General features: G+C 39.2%; 2 protein-coding genes across 2 annotated transcripts; one reads left to right on the top strand and one right to left on the bottom strand.

The window, feature by feature from the left end:
- The first annotated feature begins 2,872 nt into the window (after positions 1-2,872).
- Positions 2,873-11,124, top strand: LOC128881034 (phosphoenolpyruvate carboxykinase [GTP]-like). The gene is made up of 8 exons (XM_054131682.1): positions 2,873-4,930; positions 6,243-6,741; positions 7,773-8,018; positions 8,110-8,294; positions 8,375-8,769; positions 9,358-9,705; positions 9,812-10,078; positions 10,205-11,124. Exons 2-8 carry the CDS (start codon positions 6,488-6,490, stop codon positions 10,661-10,663), a joined length of 2,154 nt encoding a protein of 717 aa, XP_053987657.1. The 5' UTR covers positions 2,873-4,930; positions 6,243-6,487; the 3' UTR covers positions 10,664-11,124.
- A 996-nt stretch (positions 11,125-12,120) lies between these two features.
- Positions 12,121-21,839, bottom strand: LOC128881032 (uncharacterized). The gene is made up of 20 exons (XM_054131677.1): positions 21,488-21,839; positions 20,750-21,208; positions 20,229-20,656; positions 19,966-20,144; positions 19,494-19,894; positions 19,248-19,425; positions 18,958-19,169; positions 18,695-18,876; positions 18,455-18,582; positions 18,232-18,363; positions 18,030-18,164; positions 17,831-17,957; positions 17,189-17,751; positions 16,758-17,114; positions 16,311-16,683; positions 15,904-16,232; positions 14,999-15,834; positions 14,782-14,915; positions 14,523-14,701; positions 12,121-14,431 (listed from the first exon to the last, which is right to left on the bottom strand). Exons 2-20 carry the CDS (start codon positions 21,172-21,174, stop codon positions 14,168-14,170), a joined length of 5,562 nt encoding a protein of 1,853 aa, XP_053987652.1. The 5' UTR covers positions 21,175-21,208; positions 21,488-21,839; the 3' UTR covers positions 12,121-14,167.
- Between the last annotated feature and the right edge of the window lie 390 nt (positions 21,840-22,229).

The raw sequence follows: 22,229 nt of genomic DNA, 5'->3' as shown, positions 1-22,229 counted from the left end.
ATTGCTCGAGATAACGACAAAGGTTCTCGTCAACAACGAAACGTTATTATTCTGAGATAGAAACACTTTTGCCTTGCGAAATCGCTGTTGGGATATACATACAGCACGGTCGTGCCTACCACATTATGCAATCAATAATGATAACCGTATCGTGGACCACACAGGCGAGCCTCCAGAAACGTCAAACCACGCATGACTTTCTTGTCTACTGTGTGCAACGTGTACACTGTCTGCGGAAAGTTTCTGATCGCTTTCATTTTCATCGCAGATGTGACTATTAATTAAAATCACCAGCTAAACCTGTACTGTATACAACACCTAATTGTATACTTGAATTGCGTAGGTGTATATAAATAAAGCAACAAATACATTTGCTCATCGTATACGATATACGAAGAATAAGTTTTTTTATTCGAATAATTTGATTATTAAGATCAGTATTAATATTACTGTATCGTCAATTTAGTAAATATTTACTCGAATGACGCTTGCGTTAACGTTTTTAAATAGGAATTAACACATTTCACACACGGATACGAAATATTACGTATCGCTAATTGTATCGTGGAGGAATATTTTATATTAAATTGCATGTTCGATAAGAGAATCGATGAACGAAAAAGTTTTCCACCGGCAGTGTATGAATTATGCCTGCATTGAAATATATATATTTCCGGGGTATCGTGAGGCGTCCGTTACGGTAATGATGTAAGTCCACGTTTCTTTGTTTCGTGATGTAGACGGTTTTGCGTTTCAATCGACGAAGTGTGATCAAGGTTTTTGGAAAAAATCGCGATGCACGCGTGGTTGTACGCGAATAAATCCATTTGTTAGTCCATACAATGCCGGATTTACCATAGTCCCGAGCCTCGTCTTCAACGAGGCCTCGTATTTTTCTCGGTAAAATTGTATGAAAACTTCTCAGTGAAAACATTTTTTGCTCACGTTAAATAATTTGAAAATTCGCAACGTGCGTAATACATCGATTCTCGAAGAATTTGAATATGTTCCGTCGATACATCAGGTTTTGGTGTTCGCGCGATTGATTCTACATTTCGAGGACTGCTCCAGATTCTGTAACGAAACAGCTCCGAGAGGAAGAAGATTACTACGAATCGTTGACACGATCGCTTGACACGGCAAGGTCCACAGCTTCTTCAACCTCTAACACTCGATGATGACTCAAAGGGGTCAGGTAAATAGCGAATGATATCATCCTCGGTCGCTAAGCAACCCGAATTTCAGATCGTTGTCTGCCGCGTTTCTGCGAAGCTGGATATCGCGATAACATTTGACACAGGATCGTTCTTAGCTGGAACAAACGTTCTCCAAATATATCTATGGACCGTGGACGCGAGATTGCTGCGGTACAAAGAATGAGCGATAAATGTTTACTGCGTCTCTGCGATATGCAAGCTTCCATAGCGAAAAGAAAACGACATGTACTTTTGTCTCCAATTTGTCTTCAAACGTGCACCTGCAAACATACACCGGATATATTTTTGTACTTTTCCTCCCATTTGTCATCTGTTTACATTGATAATTCTTTGTTTCGAAAATACGAAGATGCTGCGTAGCATTTTAAGGGGTGATTCGCGAGGTCGTGCTGGAGATCCGAGCAAAATTTATTGAGCATAGAAAAAAAAAAAAGCAAAGTGTGCACGTATTGAGAGCAGCTGAAACACGAAAGCGTTATCTTCTTAGCTGAAAAACTCCTCGGTCGTGATCCTTTTATCGTTGCCTGTTTCGCGGGACAACTTAATATTTCCATAGTATGCTTTGCACTCGGTCCAGTCTGGTAAATTAGCGATTAATTAACGAGCTTGGGGTGAAGAAAAGTCTTAGATACCGATGAACTCGTAGGGGAACGTCACCTTGAAACGAGTACACATGCATATAAATCGCGACACTAACGAGCGACGAATCGAAATTTTTCTGTCCGAAGCAACGAATAGAAAAATATGTCCTGTCGTTTACATTCAGCTAATAAAAGTACAGTTTCTCGCCGGAGAATCGCGTATCCTTGTTACCATTACACGTAGTCCTTTGTTCCGAGAGATTAATCGCCGCCGCGATTAAAAGCGATCGATTCTAGAAACGCAAAGTTCGAAGTTGTTCGAGAAATCCATGTAAACAATAAAATTGTATTGCGCACCGGCCAGCTTAGAGCAAAGTACAATCAATGAATACGTTTCCTTTCTCCGAGTAATCTGAACGTCGATTGCTTTTCCGCTCGCGAATCCGCTTCGCTTATGCTTAATCGATTTTATCAAATTTTTTTTTTATCGAATATTTTGCAATATACCGAGAACGATTAAATACTCAAAATGTATCCGTAACGATCGATCACCAGTAAAATATTCGAACAACCCTGAGTCCTAGTTTCAATTTACAAAACTGCCATCAATCGTTCGATCTAATATTTAAGAAACGTACGATTTAATTCGCGTATTTGTTAGCTTTCAAATAATTGCGATCTTCGTTATTGGTACGTGACTTCAATTTGCTCGTCTGTCTCGTTACGTTGCATCGATGCAAGCGCATCTGGCTTGGTCCGTAGTTCACTGTCTGGAGATAATTTACGAATGCCGCGTTTCGCGTGATAACGTGGCGAACCGTCGAATCTCTAGTCGCGAAGACCAAACGTTGCACTCTGTTTTGTTACTTTTTTTCAACGACTTCTTTTCATTTTCGTTTCGAGATGTCGCGAGATACAGTGTCTCGACCAATTACTCTCTTGACTAAAAAAAGTTATTCATGGTTTACAGATAACGATTGACGGACGCTGATACGCGAAGCACAGTTTTAATACGCTGCGAATGAAACAGTGGATACAAATGGAATAGTAACAGCGTAAATGTCATGGAAACGGTATTAGAGAAAGGTAATGCAATCTGGGATGATAGTCCAATTAGAAAATTTGAAGGGATTACGATTCCCCTTATCTCGAGAGTTGATTCACCTTTGAAGATTTCGTGGCATTCTCCGATACTTATACTTTGAACCACCGTCTCGCCGAGTAGATTATTTTTTATTAATTAGCGACATTCGAGATTCATTCTCCATCCGTCTGCAGTAAATAGAATTCAAGTTTGTGTAAGGCGAAACACAAGAGACTACGTTTATTTTGTTTACAGTTTGATGATATACATAACATAGACATAGCATACCATAAACACTGGTCTTATCGATTAGAAATAAACCCACAACCTTCGAAATCTAAAGAAAAAAAAAAATTGAAGATGGAAAAAGCTCCAATGCTCGCCGAATCTTACAATAGATGCTTCGTATGCACGGTGAAATTATCTACGCCAATTGGACCGCGGTAATCGAAACGAGGTTCCAATTCATAAATTAGAAAGTATTAGCGCAACACAGTCGCAAAACTGCAGGACTATTCAACCTGCAGTAATCGAGCAACTTCTTGCGTTAGAAACCTGTCATTATTTCTCCTAACATACTATTTCCTTTTCTAATAGAGACTTTCGATCTTATTGTATAGTTCTCATCGTTTTTATTGGCGAAATCTGCAGAATGCTTGCCAAAGTCTTCGCGTAAAGTGGCGAATCATGATCGAGCAAGCGAAAACGATTAGGTATAAAGGATATTCACGTTCTGCGAATGTCGATATTTCCGTTTTATTTTTGTAGACTTTGAATTGTTTAAATACTCCTTTATCAGCGATCACTGTCTAATCGAACGTAATTGCTTCAACAGATGACGACTCGGATCTTATCGATGACTCGCGGTTCCTCGACGCCAATCGCCCATGGATAAATCTCGCTAGCCTCAAGGACGAAGAATGCGTATCTCTCGAGCGCTATCGCTCGTTACTTTCCCGCGAAAATAACTACAGATCTTTCGCAACGATTACCATCGCATAAATCCACTCAGAGATCGAGTAAAGCCTGAGGTCAGTTACCTCTCGATCGCGAATGAATCTCCATGCTCGTTTAAAGCCTGAAATTATACTACAAAAACCCTTTCTTTCCATGGAGTAACTAATACTTTTGGTACAAAGAGCAATTGCTTTATGACCCGGATCTGCCGGTTGAACCAATCGATAAAGCTTATCTGCCAGGCTCTGCTTTTAATGCGAGGCTATTAATTTGCTGACAATCTACTCGAACCAATTACGTACTAATAGAAGATCGAGTAATTAGAGCGAGTAGATGAACTGTTCAAAGCGGGTTTGATAACATGCCTTGTGGGAACAGTGCGAGTTTGTTTAATCGCTTTATCGAAACGATCGATCATCACGCGTCCTAGAGAGTTGGAGAGATTCCTTCTGGAATTCAAATTTAACGTAATTAGGATTTGCATAGAAGATTATGGACGACCGCTACCGTGAAGATGATTATAGTAGGCAGTACAGTAGACTTTAGTTTTGTAAATCCGTTATTTCGAGAACCATGTAAAGTATCTTGTAAACCGTGGGTTAGGCGTACTTGAAAGCGTAAGACAATTTTCAAATGTGATTAGTAAAAGAATCGAGGATTCTCCCGCAGGAGGTGATTCTTGTCTCGCGATAATAGCCGACGGGCCAGGTCTGGCTCGCGAGCCATAGTTTACTAACCCGTGGTGTAGATAGTCGCGCGACACGCGAACAGCTAGCACCAGGCGTCAGTCACGCGAACGAGCGTCGAGCTAGATAGCGAGCAAGGGAAAGTGTTCGCGCGAAAATAGAAGAGCAAGGCGTTTGCTTTCGGTGTAAAACCCGACCGGCAAAGATATTCGTTTCGTGGGCCGATTAATCGCGCCACGATCGCTTCTACTTCCCGCAGCTCTGTGGCCCGGCTGCAGTCTACTAGCAGCAGCCCGATCGACCGTGTGTATTCGAGTGCTGTACGCGCCTCTTCGACCGATCCGATTTCCTCGCTGGCTGCTCAGGTCGCCGCCGACTCGCTACTCGACGATCGCCGCAAATAAGGTAGGCAGCTGGAGAGATCAGGGCAACGTTACACGAGGAATGCGGTACGCGACGTTCCCTGTCAAGCTGTCACAGTTCCGTCAGGTTGTCAGGAAGTTACCCCCACCGCATCGCACTCCCATTGTGTCTCGATTTCGTCTCCATGTAAAGTTGAACGATCTGGAGACGAAGTCGAGCAAATTTTAATCTACCAGTCCCGGTATTTTATTTTCTCTGATGTTTTCGAGTGCCGTGAGCCCGAAAATGTAGAAGAACCGGTTGCACGATTCTGTTTACACGAGTGTGAATGTGTGTAGGTATGTTGGCTGTTGTTTTGCTTTATATTTCAGGAGTGGTATATCGCAAAACCTTGAAGATTGATCTAGTGGCTTCTATGTATAGGGCATAGATACCACTCAATTTAGAAAAACGTGCGTGTATGCATATGTAAGTACGCGCTCGATAATAGAATGAGTATCGTGGAAGAAAAGAGAGACCAATACTGAAAGGAACAGCGACCAGTATGTAGTCAGACGGCGCGGTCTGACACTGTCCACATACTACTAATTTATGGTAGCCATTCTCTTTAACCCAGTACTGATCTTTCTCCTTACAACGCGTGTTTGGTATTTCTAATTTGTATGCTGCGTATTTGCGCTACGTATATTTCTATGCTAAGAGTATCTGCCAGATGATAATTGTGTAACGTGTATCGTATATTTCTGTGATGTGCGTTGTGTGAGAGTTCTATTGTATGCAGTGTGTACGTTAGAGAAGCCAGGATGAAACGAGTAGCGTTTTTCGTTGGCATTCTTACCCTCGGTCATATCTTGACCACCGTCATCCAAGACCATTTTAGTTGGGGGTTTCGAAAAGTACCTTTCGTAATTATACAGTTGCAGCTGTATTCGTATTCCGTTATGCAATCAATTTTCTTTTTGTTCGACCACCTAAAATGGCCATTTCCAGACGCAATACTACCATCCTCAGCTTCTGACAACCTGGAAGAGAACACACAGCGACGAGTATTTGTTATTTTACCAGCTGCGTAAAAAGTTACCACGTAAATCGAGAGACGAGCGCATATCTAAATTCCATGAAAGTCCGATTCAACAAATGATCAGGCCCTCCCAAACCGGACCAATTCGTTACAGGGGCCCTTATTAACCGTTGGCCAATATCAGGCTCGATACGTGACGTCTACTTTTTACGCGACTGCAAGTCGCCGTTCCAATTAAATTCCTGATACTCGTCGCGGCCGATTCGTCGATCGCGTGTCCACGGTAAATACGTTCCTCGACGTTCCTTACCAGGCTCATCGTCGTGTTTTCAGTGCAAACGACACGCTGCTTTGCATCATCCCTCTTGGTTGGAAAGGCTCGTTAAACGCAAGACCGTCGAAACCATCTTGGAACAGATCCACGCGAACGACTGATCCAGGGCCCGCGTCCGATTCCTCCGGCGTTCCGCTTCGCCCCTACTCTACCCACCGGAAGTACCGTCGGCCAATCAGCGGATAAAACAGCCGCGACTCCACGCGCACCTTTGTCGATCGTATAAAAGCCTCCAGCTAGGAACATGTCCGCGAGATTCGATCTATTCCGCTGGCCGAGCCTGGTCAACGCCAGCTTCCGTTACACAAAACGTTTCCCCGTGCTGACTGGACCAATCAGGAGGACCAGCGCGACCCTCAGGTACCCACGTCCTGCAAATTCGATCGATGTCCCCGAGGCTGCTCGACAGTCAGGATACCCCATTCTGAGCCATCGGACCATCCCCGCGACCGGAAGGATCCTCAAGATGCCTCACGCGGTCGACGTTCATCTACCAAGGTGAGTAAAGAGTTCTTTGCTTTCGTTTGCAACGACAAATAATATCGTTTTGTTCGTGGACCCTCCGAACTTTCCAGTCTGCTCTCGCGTAAACAGGAAAACTTGAGGAAACTTTTCAGGCAGCGTAATCGCAGAGTAACCGACACATGACCTAATTCGTTGCGTTATGAGCTGTAAATCGAAGAAATCATTTTTTAGGCTCGATACTAACTGCCTTGCAGATATAGATAACGGTAAAGGCGAATGTCAAAAGCTTCCCTCTTCCTGTATTCGACGGGTAGACGAAGATTAGTCGTTAACAATAATTTCTTCGCGTTTATTCCAGTTAAAGAATGAACAGCGAACGCGTAAAAGTTGCTCGCGTGCAAGTAGCATGAAATTTCATTTTTATCTTCGACAAGGTCTCGCTATAGTGATGAAGTGAGAGTGGATTGATCGAGTCCTGTTGAATAAGTGGAACCACCTGTTACTATTACCCACCTGTAAATTCGCCCGTTCGGTCTAGAGCGCATTATCGCAGGAAATTGCGTGCACGGCAATATAAAGTCATGTAAATAATTCCATATGATAGATCCTAAGCACAAATTATAGGAAAATCCATTTAACCACGCGTGGAACAACCTTGACGCAAAAAATAAATCGGAGAGAGTATAATAACAGGAAAGAAATTTATTTTTGAAACACAATCGCGCTGTTGGGAAATATTCTTAGTAAAGGCTTAACAGGATAAGCTGGTTTATAAAAGAATGAAAATGAAATGTATAAAAATAGAGTGGAACTTGAGAATTTCGTTTGTTATTCTTAATATCCTTTGCGCAATTTCTTGCACGATGTTCAGCAATTTCTGACGAGTACACAGCTCCACTATTATGATTAATTAACTTATCGCATTACATTCCATCTTTCACTTTTGCAATAATGTTAGGTATCACGCAAACCATGATGAATAGACACTAATATACCCTACTGTGTCTCATTAGGTAAATTCCTCTGCGCGTCATTTTTTAACAAACGATTACGTTACGTTCCAGAGTGTCCAGGTTGCTGGCGACTCACGCAGCGAAGAACCCATCCATCGATAATAAATACGACTACATAGGGAAGACACCTACGGAACCCCTGGCTCCCAAACTTCGTGCTTACATCGAGGAGTGCGCGTCGCTATGCTGCCCTAAAGACATCTACATCTGCGACGGAAGCGAAGCGGAGAACATCCATCTGTTGAATCTACTCGAGAAGGAAGGCACCATCTCGCCCTTACCAAAATTCGAGAATTGGTGAGCGTAATCTCAAATATGAATATCAGACATCGCTAATTCTATCTAAACGCGAGCACGTCTAGTTCTAACGAATCGATACGAATTCCAGTTGGCTGGCCAGAACGAATCCAGCTGATGTGGCCCGCGTGGAGAAGCGCACGTTCATCAGCACAGACAACAAGCACGACACAGTCGCCACGCCTCGCGAAGGCGTCACTGGAGAACTGGGTAACTGGATCTCCCCGCCGGACATGAACAAAGCCATCCTAGAACGTTTCCCGGGATGCATGAAAAGTATGTGCCTGCTGTAAATCTCATTTATTCATAAAGAATATCCAGAAGAGCGTTGAATTCATGGCAACGTCATATTACAGATCGCACGATGTACGTCATACCGTTCAGCATGGGTCCAGTAGGCTCTCCGCTCTCGAAAATCGGCATAGAGATCACGGACTCCCCATACGTAGTCTGCTCCATGAGAATAATGACCAGGATGGGAAAGAAGATCCTCGAGACCCTCGGAAACGACGACTTTGTCAAATGCTTGCACTCTGTAGGCTCTCCAAAATCGGGCTCGAGCGTTCAAGTGAACTCTTCGTGGCCCTGCGATCCGGAGAGGACGATCATCCTTCACAAACCAGCGGAAAACGAGATCGTTTCTTATGGAAGCGGTTATGGCGGGAACTCCTTGTTGGGCAAAAAGTGCTTCGCCCTGAGGATTGGCTCGACCATCGCTAGGAAGGAGGGCTGGCTCGCTGAACACATGCTCGTACGTAACACCGTGTAACAGATATGAATCTTGGCCAGATACCTGTTCAAAGAAGATGCGTCGGGTCCTGCAAAAAGTGGTTGCGTTTTTTAACAGGGGGCGATAACGCGATGAACAAGACTCGATGAGGTTTAATAATAGGCATCGTTTTACAGCTACACAAAAGACAAAAATGTTGATGTGCGACGTTTGATAACCTAGGGTAACGAGAAATGAACATTGAACTTTGAAATGTACGGTTCGAAAAAAAAAGACAACACTTTCTGCGGGACTTGATACCGAATACAGAGAGGGACTAGGTTAGATCAATAACAACTTGTTTGCTGCGCCTCGCCTTTTCACCGTAAATGTATATTTATCTCCATTTCTGCTCTTCATGTTCTATTTAATCCTTCAATTCTAACATGCTATTCTTATTATTATTACTCTGAATCAATCGAGATTTGGATGGAAATTATTCTAATAGTAACTACATCTTTAGCTACACGTTTAGCTTCACCTTTTCTTCCCCTCGCATCTTTTCAATCGTTTCTCCATGCGTTCACGTGTCATCCGTCTAAAAGATTCTGTATCAGTTGCCTTTTCTAGATACTGGGTATCACGAATCCAAAAGGTAAAAAGCGTTACATCGCCGCCGCGTTCCCCAGCGCCTGCGGTAAGACGAATCTAGCCATGATGCAGCCGTCGTTGCCTGGTTACAAGATCGAGTGCGTTGGCGACGACATCGCCTGGATGAAGTTCGACCAGGAGGGCAAGCTGCGCGCCATCAATCCTGAGAACGGATTCTTCGGGGTCGCGCCAGGTACCAGCTGGGCCACGAACCCGAACGCCATGAAGACCATCTTCAAGAACACGATCTTCACGAACGTGGCAGCCGTCAGCGACGGTGGAGTCTTCTGGGAGGGTATGGAGAAGGAGATCGCCGGGAACGTCGCGGTTAGAATTCGTTCTACGTTGTTTTTAGTTTAGATAGTCGTGACGTTGTGTTTACCGTGACCTACTGCGATACATGGTATAAAAAGCGACCTTGATCTACTCGTAGATCACCGACTGGAGAGGCAACCAATGGACCGGGGGATCCAAGATGCCTGCAGCGCACCCGAATTCAAGATTCTGCACCCCTGCCAAGCAGTGCCCCATCATCGATCCTGCTTGGGAGGATCCAGTCGGTGTTCCCATAGACGCTATTCTTTTCGGAGGACGAAGGCCTGAGGGTGTTCCTCTAATTTACGAAGCGCGAAACTGGCAGCACGGTGTCTTCATTGGGGCTTCGATGAGGTCCGAGGCAACTGCTGCTGCCGAGCATCAGGTATATATTCTTCTAAAGAAATGTTTATTGGTAACAAACAAAGAAATTATAGATCATCTGTATATCTAGAAGAAGCAAAGCAAATTAGTTACTGTTCTAAATAAAGCAAATGTCTGTAACTATCAGGGCAAGGTGATCATGCACGACCCGTTCGCGATGAGACCCTTCTTCGGCTACAACTTCGGCCACTACCTCGACCATTGGCTGAGCATGGCCAAAGTGGAGAACGCCAAACTACCAATGATATTCCACGTGAATTGGTTCAGGAAAACCGCAGACGGGAAGTTCCTCTGGCCAGGATACGGCGAGAACTCTCGCGTCCTGGACTGGATCCTCCGCAGGATCGATGGCGAGGACGTCGCCGTAGACTCCCCCATCGGTCTTTTGCCGAAATTAGATTCGTTTAACTTGGAAGGCATGCAGAACAACGTGAACATGGAGGAATTGTTCAGATTACCGAGAAGCTTCTGGCATAAAGAAGTGAAGGACCTCAGGGAATACTTCGACGCGCAAGTCGGTGCCGATTTGCCGCAAGCTATACGATCCGAGCTCGATCTTCTCGCTACTAAGATCGAAATGCTTTAAACGAATCTATTTTATCATTACAAAAAACAGATCAGTCTTTTAAACGCGAGCCAAACGTTAACGATCTATGACAAAAATGATTTTAAAATTATTGTTGTAAAAATAACGTGTAATACTATCAAAGTGTACGGATGTAAAGGTGATCGAGAGCTTCACGCCATCGATAAAGAAGATATCTGTTCCTGTTATACAAGAACTTTTATTTTCATTTCTTACAATTTTTATTGAATTTTATTCCCACCAGAGCATACAATGCGTGAACTTCATCACTGAAATTATTTGTTGAATGTTTTTATCGTCTGGACGAGAATTCATGGATGTATGAGAGAGTTCTTTTACGAGAAACAGTGTGTAAGCGGACAATGTGTAAATGAATGTTCAATTAACCGATTCATTGATTGTGACAGAGAAACATGTATTTTGGATAATATTTTTCTGAATAAAATATTAAAGAAACTCAACACTTTTACACTCCTTCTAGTAGTACCAAAACAATGTACAACTTACGAACCACTTTTTAAAGTAGGCATTTAATCCGTATCCAAATAAATTGTTTATTCGGTTGAAGTATCTAATACGGATAAAACACGTCCTTTACAGTAAAAAATGAATAGATTAGTGTATTAATTTATACGAAAAAGACTACAAATGCTTCTAATGAACTTTAGTTCAATTAAATGGTGTAATAGACAAGTGAAGTATTGACCACTAAACAGGATTAGAAGAACGATGTATCGGTGTTTTATTGTTGCCTTCTTTTTTAAACTTTTAAACTATCACAGTGTCTTTTGTGAGTTTCCGTCATTTTCACGCAATTTTTTTACCGACAGCATGGTAATGCATCGACAGCATGGTAATGCACCGACAGCATGGTAATGCACCGACAGGTCGGTAAAAAAAAAACACCGACAATGGCGCCATCTAGCAGTGAAAAAAGGAACTGTTGAGGATAAACTTGAGCGTTTTCCCGATAGAGGCGCTGACCATACTCCGAAAATTAGTTCGGTCTATTCACCGCTAGATGGCTATTCGGTTGAGCGAAAATGGCGGAAACTCACAAGAGACACTGTGATAGTTTAAATGTTTAAAAAAGAAGGTAGCAATAAAACACTGATAAATCATTCTTCTAATCATGTTTATTGGCCAATACTTCACTTGTTAAGTACTACCGGTGAAAGACTTCATATACGATCACATTCAAAACTGTACAACTGTTTGTACAAGATTATTGCGATCCGTATACATATACAGTGAAACGCAAATATCAGTTCTACGCTGAGTTTAAAAGCAATTTGATTCACTAAAACGCTCCAAGATACAACAAAAGTGTCGAGATTGTTTATTAAAACTTCGTATCTCTATTTTGTTTCTGACCTTACAATTTAATTCCACTACTTGCGTCGATCTATTTTGAAATTGTATTAGTGTTCTTTAATCGGAATAAAGAAGTTCTGTGATGCAAACATACTTCTACTTTTATTTGTGGGTTTTCACTTTGTGTACTTTTACAATTAAAATGCAACAGAATGTGTCTACATGCAAATACGATTCTTTCTTTTCCTACTATATCGATACATCGATTTTCTAATTAAAATTAGACGCACGTCGACGAAGAATAACAATAATACATTATTTATAATATATAACCGAGACATTTGTCCCGACCTCTGATAAGATCGCCTACTAATATACAATTCTGGCATATACTTTGAAGACTAGATCAATATATTTGTCATCAGTCGTTAGTACTTCGCACCAATTTTTTTATAATTGCAAATTATAGACAATAACTACATGTATTCCCTACTTCCACTTTTTTTCTATTTTACAACATTGATATAACAACTACTGTACAATTGTATATCGTATCTTTAGAATGATTAATATGTTTGGTTAACAAGTACATTCATAAATTCCATACATGGATAACATATTAATTTTATAGCCGTTTTCATATTATTCGACATCTTGATCTTTCATTTAAAATTGTTCATACGTCGTAATTATCATAAAACACTAAATGACTTCGTAAGTAGTAGTCAATTTTTACGAAATAGTTAAATTGGTAAAACTATTACAGAGTACAAGTCAAATGTAAAACAATTTCTAATAACAAATTTTTTCAATTAACATTGCAAAAGTCAGCTCAAAATTTATATAGTACGTCACTATACTGTTAAAAATAATTGGTCTTACGACGTTCGCTAATTAAAATAAGATTTGTATAGTATCACGTCAATGACTGAATAAGAATCCCTCGGAAAAAAGGTATAAAAAGCAATAATTTTTATTTTGTATTTTTCAATTTTAAATCGTTGTATCTGAATGATGAACGTTTATTACTTTTAAAATATAATACTCCCGGCCTCTAACGTTTCTACATTTTACATACTAACTAGCACTGTTACCCGGTTTCGCCCGAGTGAATTATCAAAACGTCAGGATATCAAACAGCCTTGGTATTTTTCCTGAGACTTACCTATCTCTACCATCCAAATTATTTCGAAAATTTGTTTACGTGGAACTTTCTTACATATATCCATCTTAAAAAGGGACACCAGCGTGTATCACCTTTCCGCAACTCAACTAACATTCATCACATTTACTGATTGCCCCAGACGAGGCTAAGTGTAAATAAATTGTTATAATAAAAAATGTACATATACCCTTCGATGGTGCATACACACACTGCATCGTCAAACAACAACAATGTAACTTTCAAAATGCAGTTTGCGACGAGCCAAAATAATTTTCAGCTGCAACGTGCAGCAAAGTAAAAATGAAAATCTCATCAATATTGGTTCGGTATAATTTTAGTTTTTAGCGTTCGGACCGACAGTCATACTACTTGTACATATAAAGAGAAGAGAAGGAAAGTGGTTAAAAAAGACATATTCTATTACGACTTCCCTACTTTTGTAATGTTTATTAATTTAGACCAGAAATGTTAAAGTTCAACGTTGTTTCAATTTGTAATTTAAAAGATTTTATAGCAAAAGATATTCGAAACAACACCATTTGATTGGCGAACACATGGAGTCTGCTTTCACAGTGAATATATTAAATTTCAGTGTGCGTAACGAAGTAATCCTGATATTTAATAAGACCGCGCGAGTCTTGAATAATAACAAAATTAATACACTATAATTATTCGCATTTAGTAATGCAGTCAATAAATTTGTTTCGCCTATGAAAAATTCCCTTTGGATATAGATAATGTAAAAAATATTATGTAAATGATATAGAGAGCTTTAATCTTGTTGGTACTTTGTAATGCTTTTCGAGAACAACGTTTCAATTACAAGGAAAAGTATTTTGTCAATTGAAACGCTTTGTTACATTAATAAATACTAAAATGAATGCTGAATTTGTGTCTTTAGTGTTTTAGTTCCTTACAATCAATTTAAACGTTCATTTCACGTGTATAACTTGAGCCCTTTAAGTATCTAAGAAAAAACTGTATAACAATTATATTTTTTAAATAAAATCTCAGGTACATACTTCTCATCCATTATTCTTCTTCACCAGTGATCCCAGTGCTCGTGGTATGCACGAAGGACACAGTATTTCTGGCTTAGACGTCTCAGATAACATTTTCTCTAAGTACTGAGCTGTACACGGAAGAACCAGCGAATCGGATGTTAACAACTCGGTTTGCATTGTCGGAATCACTTCTGTTTCATACATGGACAGTGGGAAATGATGTCCACATGTGAATACCATCGTATCTTCTTCAGCCGCGAGGAATCGGTAGACTGAATCTGGATCCTAATTTCGGGATCGTATTAAAATAACAATAAACAAAGAAACTAATACAATTGGAAACGAAAATTATAGAACTTGTATAGATTAGATTTACCTTAATATGTACAAACGACCTAGAATCGGGAGCGTCAAACGACACGGTGCTCATAACTCCTTCTATCATTTGTTTCGAAGTACTATTTCCACTCGAACCTGGATATCCAGTGAGCGGTGGCCCATAATGGTCAGCCGTTAAAGAAGACAGTAGTTTAATAAATTCAGGTGTATGTTGACCTGTAATCCATGAACATATAATAAAGAACATAGCATGAAACATATTTTAAATAATGCATGTGAAAATTAAGACCGTTTACCTTGACCGATATGATGCAACAACATGGAACAGACTTCAAGACAGAATTTGGTAGAGAAGAAGTTAATTACGATCAAACTTTTAACTTCCGTATCATTCTTGTTCATATCCAAGTATTTCTCCATTATTTCTTGACTGTAAAAATATATAAAACTTGTAACCACGATAATTGCATACTAACTAGTACAACATCATGAAATATTTTATTACACACTTACCAGAATAATAATAATCCGAGAGGATAAAAAATCGACTGGATATGTTCCAAAAACACATTCTCTATACTCTGCATTGGTAAATTGTGTTCAATCCAGAAGTCCAGAGCATCCTGTAATATTTTACACTTCACCGTATCCGTTTCCGTTTCCATCTCCCTTAAGAAGAACTTAATCACTTTTATAGCTTCGTTGATTACAATATCTTCTCGAGAATGTGAAACTTTATTTTCATAAAATGCTTCGTTATACTCTTTATCTGTTCCTTCGTTTTTCACGGTGGAAGTTAACGAATTATCAACATTGGATTCAACTGGTTTCTCCTGCTTTCGTAACCGATCGTCTTTGAAGATAATGTTTTCCATCCATTCTTCCGAATCGGAACTAATATCAGAATCGAAAGTGTCTTCAAAAATGTCCAAAGGTGTATTCTCGCATTTCATATCCTTGCATAATTCCTCGGAACCACCTTGGCAGTCGAACGTGTACAGCTCTTCTTGTAGTAGTTGCAAACTGTTCAACGATCTGCTCGCAGGAATTTTCATCTTATTCTTAGCAGCGCAATCTTCAACGGAATCGATCAAATTCTTTTCTACTTGTTTGTTGAACAGTTCGGTATTCTTCTTGACGTGACGAGTCGACGAAGACTTTCTTTTCGAATTAGATGCGTCCGCAGTCTTTTGGTCTGTCTCGTGGCATACACTTTCCGATGATACTTTCGAGTTAAATCGAAGGCTCAGCGCGCGCAATATCTTTAGTTGGTAGACGAATGCATCAGAAATATTATGCTGTAGCATAGCTATTTTTGAGCAAGCTTGAAAATTTTCCAACTCGATGCACTGAAAATATACGCACTTTATAATTTCAGTTCAACGCCGTTTATCAGTTATGTGAAACAGTACACCAACCTTATCCATGACTCTTGAAGAATCGTACATGCCGTAGAAGTATTCGAGCGCATAATGCAACGTTAATTCACCTGGTGTTTTCTCGATAACGCTTAAAGGACGAACAGTACCCGCCAGAGGAGGCATGTCATAACTCAGATAAGAAATTACAGGAGCTGGAAGGTTAGGAACTTGAGTAGGCACATCCAGAGCTATGTGTATAAGATTTGGAATTCGCGCAACTCTCTTTTTAATCAACACAAGCTTGTCCTCGGTGTCCAAGCGTGCCTCGGGAGGAAGACGACCTAACTGAGCTCTTCTATTGTTACCCCAAGCCAAAACTGTACCCCCTGAAAGAGCATATATTGAAAATTCTATCACCTAATAATAAAGTTTTTATTTTTTTTTAAATCGCGTGATTTCTATACCTGATTGTATAGCCACTGTGTAATCATATCCACAGCAGACACCAACTGTTTTAATTACAGAATTTCCTTTTTCCTTAAATTCGTTACCCTCCGCCTGGAATGATCTAGATTCGGCGTTTAAATTTCCATTTGTATCATTCGCGGTGGAATTCTTTGCTCCGCCGTCTAATTCATGTTCTTCTTCCCCTCGATCGTGAGCATTATGCCTTGGAGGTACTTGTGCGAAGATAGAAGCAGGATTGTAACACAATGGCGTGGGAATTAATACCTCCCGTTTGGTACCATTGCCGATCTGACCATCCAAATTTCGTCCCCAAGTGTAAAGCGATCCGTTCTTCGTTACAAGAGCGTTGTGGTGACAGCCAGTCGATATCTGTCACAGAAAACAAGAAATTCGTAGTTTTATTTTTCAAGTAAACCTACCTAGTCACAAATTTCTTCACTAACCTGTACAATATTTCCTACCACTAAACTCGTATCTACAAGGGATGGCTTTAAATGTGCTTGATTCTCTTCGAGTGACCCGATTTCGACGTTCTTTAAACACATGTCTAACTGTTTTCTTCTCGTCTCCGTACTGGTTACCGTCTTTGGTTGTGCATTACTTTCCAGTGCCTCTTCGCCCGTGTCATTTGTGCTCGGGTGGTCCGTGACGTTTTCAAACTCCTCGATATTTTCAAACTGCTTGACGATAGCGTCTCGCTGCTCCAATATTCGATTCCTCTTTTGAGTTTGTGCTTGCCACCGTAGAACTTGCGGGCTAGCTCCCCATACGTACAATTTGTTTGTGTGACTAACGGCAAGCTAAAGTAAATGCAAGGTATTAACAGGCACGTTTATACGTTATACATGTATATAAGAAGGTAGGTCTCGCTTACATTGTGGAAGTATCTAGTTGTGACGAGATATATGTTTTCTGGTAACGATACTTTCATTGGCACAGAACTTTTAACGTTACTACCTATACCTAATTGTCCGAAAACATTACATCCAAACGCATACACGATACCCTCCGCTGAGAGAGCTAGTGTATGCGCATGCCCAGCGCTAATAGAACGTATGAATACACCAAGTAACGATGTCACTAACGTAGGAGTATCTTTTTCATCGGTATTGCCATGACCCAATTGACCATGAACGCCCCAACCCCATGTAAAGACTCTCCCATCAGCGGTCAACGCAACGGAATGATATTGTCCAGCCACTGCGTCGACGATTATTTCTTGAGCCAAAGATGTGACTAATTCCGGGCTAGAACATTGTACAATTTTGCCCAAACCCAACTGGCCAAACTGACTCGAGCCCCAGGCGTAAACACCGTTATTGGTCACCGCTAAAGTATGACAATGGCCACACGATACGCTGAAAACTTCGAGCTCCATCAGCCAAAAGAAAGGTATATCCTGAGCCGTGCCATACCACAACAGGGACGGACCAGTTCCTAATGACGATTTAAAAACAAAAATATGAAGCATAAAGATACAAAAATAAATACGTTAAATCGCATGTAAATTATTTACCTAAACATCCCTGTACAGAACTTCCCCAAGTATAAACATTTCCGTTTCTGATAAGAATAACATGATAGTATCCGGCACATAATGCCCTTCTTTTGAAATCGGCAACTGAATTGGAATTATTTTGACTCTGAATCGATAAATGCATAATTATATAATTATCTATTGATACAAAATGCGAAGTGTATATCGTAGTAATTACCTTCTTAAATCCTAATAATTCAATGTTGCATGCAATAGTAGGTTCTTGATCTAAGGTAGACTTCTTATAAATCAAAGTCAATAAAATTAGTAAAAAAGTTTCTATAATTTCTTCTACCAATGCGTCGCCATCCTCCTGAGTAAAGAATAACAATGCGCTATTAATGTATATCTTTATATATTACAGAGCGAATTATACTTACATTTACAAGGAGATCTATAGAATCACATTGACTAGATTGAGAACTTTGAGAAGTGGTTCTATGGCGCAGTCTACATTGTATTATCCTAGGTCTTATTACTGGATTCGTTGGATCATACAATGTTACTAACCTCTAAACAACGATTAACAAACGAAAATTTAATTATTTATAATATGCTGTAAGAAGTTCCTTTTTTTTGTACAAAACATCTGGTTATGCATACCTGAAGTACAAAAATTTGAGAATCTTGAAGACCGTCAAGAATAAACGACATATGACTTCTAGCTAACTCAGGATTCACTAACATCGCTTGTATCAAACTTGGTTCGCTTATGCATATTAACATACCATCTAAAACGAAATAATTGTTTAATATATAAATTGTATTTATTTTACATTACGTAGATGAGTGTTATTACTTGAATCATTTCAGAATTTAATTACGGTAAGTATTATACGTTACACGATGTCGGATGAAAATTGTTTGTGCTGAAAGAATGTATTGTCTTCATGAGTACTTCCAACATTTGTCCATAAAGACATTTCTGTGTAGCTAAGTGATGCAAGACTTCCCATAGACATGTTTGACCAGAAATATTAACCGCTAACAGTTCATCATAAAAAGGATTTGTAGATAGGAAATGTCTGTAATTCGAATCACTTCCGTTAAATTCCGTTAGACAAAATTTACATGTTAGTAAAATTACAAAATATTTAAATGCTTACAAAAACTCTTTGTAAGTAATTCTAGATTTTTGAGGTGGTACTCTAAGCGTCATTTCAATAAACGCAAGTACACATAAGTTAGAAAGATGAATTCTTGTTGTGACAGGCAGCTTACTAATTGCTGGAGAGGCTAAAAACTGTGTGAGACACCTCAACACATTCGCCGTATATCCAACGGATGCATACTTTAATACACTCTTCAATACTTTACACTAAAAGAAAGTAAAGACACAATTATGTAAAAGTCTAAACAAGAATAATTACTTCTCGTTCCTTTTATATTTGCTTACTTTCGATAATTTATAGCAAGCCACAGCGCGCGAAAATTGTTTATTCGACAAAAGTATGTCGCTGGCTTGTTCTAGTAACTGTTGCGCATTAATGCCAAATACCAGAGCCAATTTTATCGCTTTCTCGGGTTCATTATCTTTCAATACTAGTTCCATAAAAATTGATACCACCGACTTTCTGTAAACATAAAATAAATTATAATTTTTAATCGAAACAACGGAATACGGTAAGAGGGGGACACCGACCTCAGAACAACTTTATACACAGAATGATTTGTTACAATTATACAAGTATCCACCTGAAGCAACTCAACTTCGATATCTTTTATTCCCTTTGGTAATGTGTATTTGCTTTTAGTATCTTGAGAAACTGGTGTCGATGAATTATGCGTAAAATCGATAGCTCTGTATACAGCGCGTATCACTTCTTTACTACTCGCTAAAGAAAAGTGACCGATGATGGACTCTGGATTAAATTTACAGTTATCATTTGCACGTGTTTCGGATAATCTGTCCGATATTATATATATTAAACGTTGACTGGAGTCAGTAATAAAAAAAAAACGTTGAGTTAGTAAAACATTTCTACATGATTCAAACAGTTTATGCACTGATAAAGGTACGGTAGAAAAATCAGGTCCATGTACCTGCAATCATACAGCTTCATAAATATAATACTCATTCCTATATACAAAAGAATAAATATATATTATCTTACTGTTATATGATTTGTAATAGCATGGTAACATGTATACAACTGTTGACCATCTCTATCTGACTGTGATAAGAGGAAAGTGTTATTTGATATTGGTTCAGGTGTTATTTGATTCTGATTCACTTCCATGGACGAATCAAAATTAATTGTTGTATTATGAGTATTACGATTATTTGCCATATCTGAAAAATCGGTAAAAGACACTTGCTATTTTCCGATAAAAAAAGTTACTAGCGATAGTATTTCAAAATAAAAGAAATGTTTACCTAAACTCTGATATTTTTTTTCTATAAATTTTCGTCTAAGTCGTCCAATATTCTTGGCGGACAGTTGGGTGAGTCCTTGCAATCTGGATCTAGTAGCAGCAAACGTTTTTGTGGGATCATAGGTATTATCGCTCCCGTGTAACGAATTGTAAGTTTCTCCATTTTCTAAATGTTGCAAACAACTGTAGGCATGCTGCTTTAACAGTAATCTCCACTGCTGTTTGGATTGACTTGTTATCAAGAGAGACACCCTATTGGTAATTTCATTGCAACAAATATGCAGACTGGCGATATTCCCATTGATACGCGCAACAATTGTTTGATGACCACTTTCAAGATTTATAAATATAATCTCTCCATATTCGGTTCCAATAATACCAATTTCGGCTGACGTTACTGTATCTTGCCACCATACTATTGCGGTGGGTCTACAAAATTTTAATAACCAAAGATATAGAGTTAATAAACACTGAATGAAAATTGTTATTATATTGCACTAAATATTCAATTAAAATATGTACTTTGAATGAGAGGATTGCAAACTAATAGAAGGAAAAGATGTTATATCATCGCTGGTCCATCTTTGGTCTATGTCACAATTATTATCGACCAAGCACAGAGCAGGAATTATATACACGGATCCATCTACACTTGCTGCAAGCAACCATGATCCCGTAGAATGAAAACATAATGTTGAAATTTCCTTGTGAGACCCTTGAAACCAAGGAATTCTTTTAATAATTGGAGCACATGTAGAGTTCTTTTTGTAATACAAAAAAATTTCTGCATTCCCAGTTGTGAGGGCTAAAAATAATTTCTTTCCATATTCGCATTGAGCACTGTGTTGTATTTCTGTTGCCTTAATCAAACATTGCAGCTTGAACAGGTTTTCTTCTATGAAACTTGTCATTGGCTGATAGCCTTCTGCTCCTATTTCTGCGAACATTATATTTAAGGCGACCAATTGATCCTAATACTACCTGAAATGTTCGTTAAGTAATATTATGACAAACAGTTATAACATTAAATTTCAAAATGAATAAAAATTTCTACAGAACTTCGGGTACATCGATTGATAATTATTAACAACACGATCCGAACGTTGTGCTTTCGTAAAAGTACATTACGGATTTCCACGAAATATAAATATTTGGATCGATTGAAATTGTCGAAGCTTTAAATACGCTTTGCGAATAATTTGAAACGCGTACGTAAAAGAAAACGTGAAAAATTTACGTGTAAGTCACGTTATACGTTACCTGGTCTTATGGTCGCGTAACAGAGCGATTAAAATATTTAGCAGGATATTGCGTGCCACTGCACCTGTGTTTATATGCTTGAAAAATAGTATAACTGACGAGCAGAGGAGAGCTTCGCGTCTTAAGAAATTCTTGTTGTGCTAAAAATAAATGATTGCAAAAGAAACCTAGACCAAATGTCGCATCGCACATTACGCCCGAGCCTGATAGTCTTTTATGCAGAACAAACAAGGAGAATCAATTATTCACTGTGCATTACATTTTTGCAATAACACCGCCGTCAAATTTCCAAACGTCAGAATATCAAAGGTTAGATTACATATCACCGTCAACGTGACCATACCAAGAAAGATAAAATTACCAGCTTGCCATACCAACGTTTAAAACTATACAGGTAACTATTCAAATTGTCCCACTTGTTTGCAAGGAAAATTGTTGAAAAACAATATAAACACTCAGCGATACAGATTCAATTGGTACTTTGTAATTTGTATTAAATAATAATTGTTTAGTCGTTGAATAAATAATTTATTTATTTAGAATTAAGTGCCGCCATCTAGCAGTAAAAGTGTGAAACTATTCCGCAAAAAACTTGGGCATTTTACTGATAGATGGCGACACCATTAATTTTCCCTGAAATAACAAACAGATATTCTAAGACATTATTTTATTGTTACATTTTAATTTCTCGTGCTCCGAAACAAGCTTACTAACTAATTAAATCAATAGCCACTGTTACAAA

The sequence above is a fragment of the Hylaeus volcanicus genome, chromosome 8 (assembly GCF_026283585.1).
Source record: "Hylaeus volcanicus isolate JK05 chromosome 8, UHH_iyHylVolc1.0_haploid, whole genome shotgun sequence".
Lineage (NCBI taxonomy): Eukaryota > Metazoa > Arthropoda > Insecta > Hymenoptera > Colletidae > Hylaeus > Hylaeus volcanicus.
This window is presented reverse-complemented; position numbering and strand designations above follow the sequence as displayed.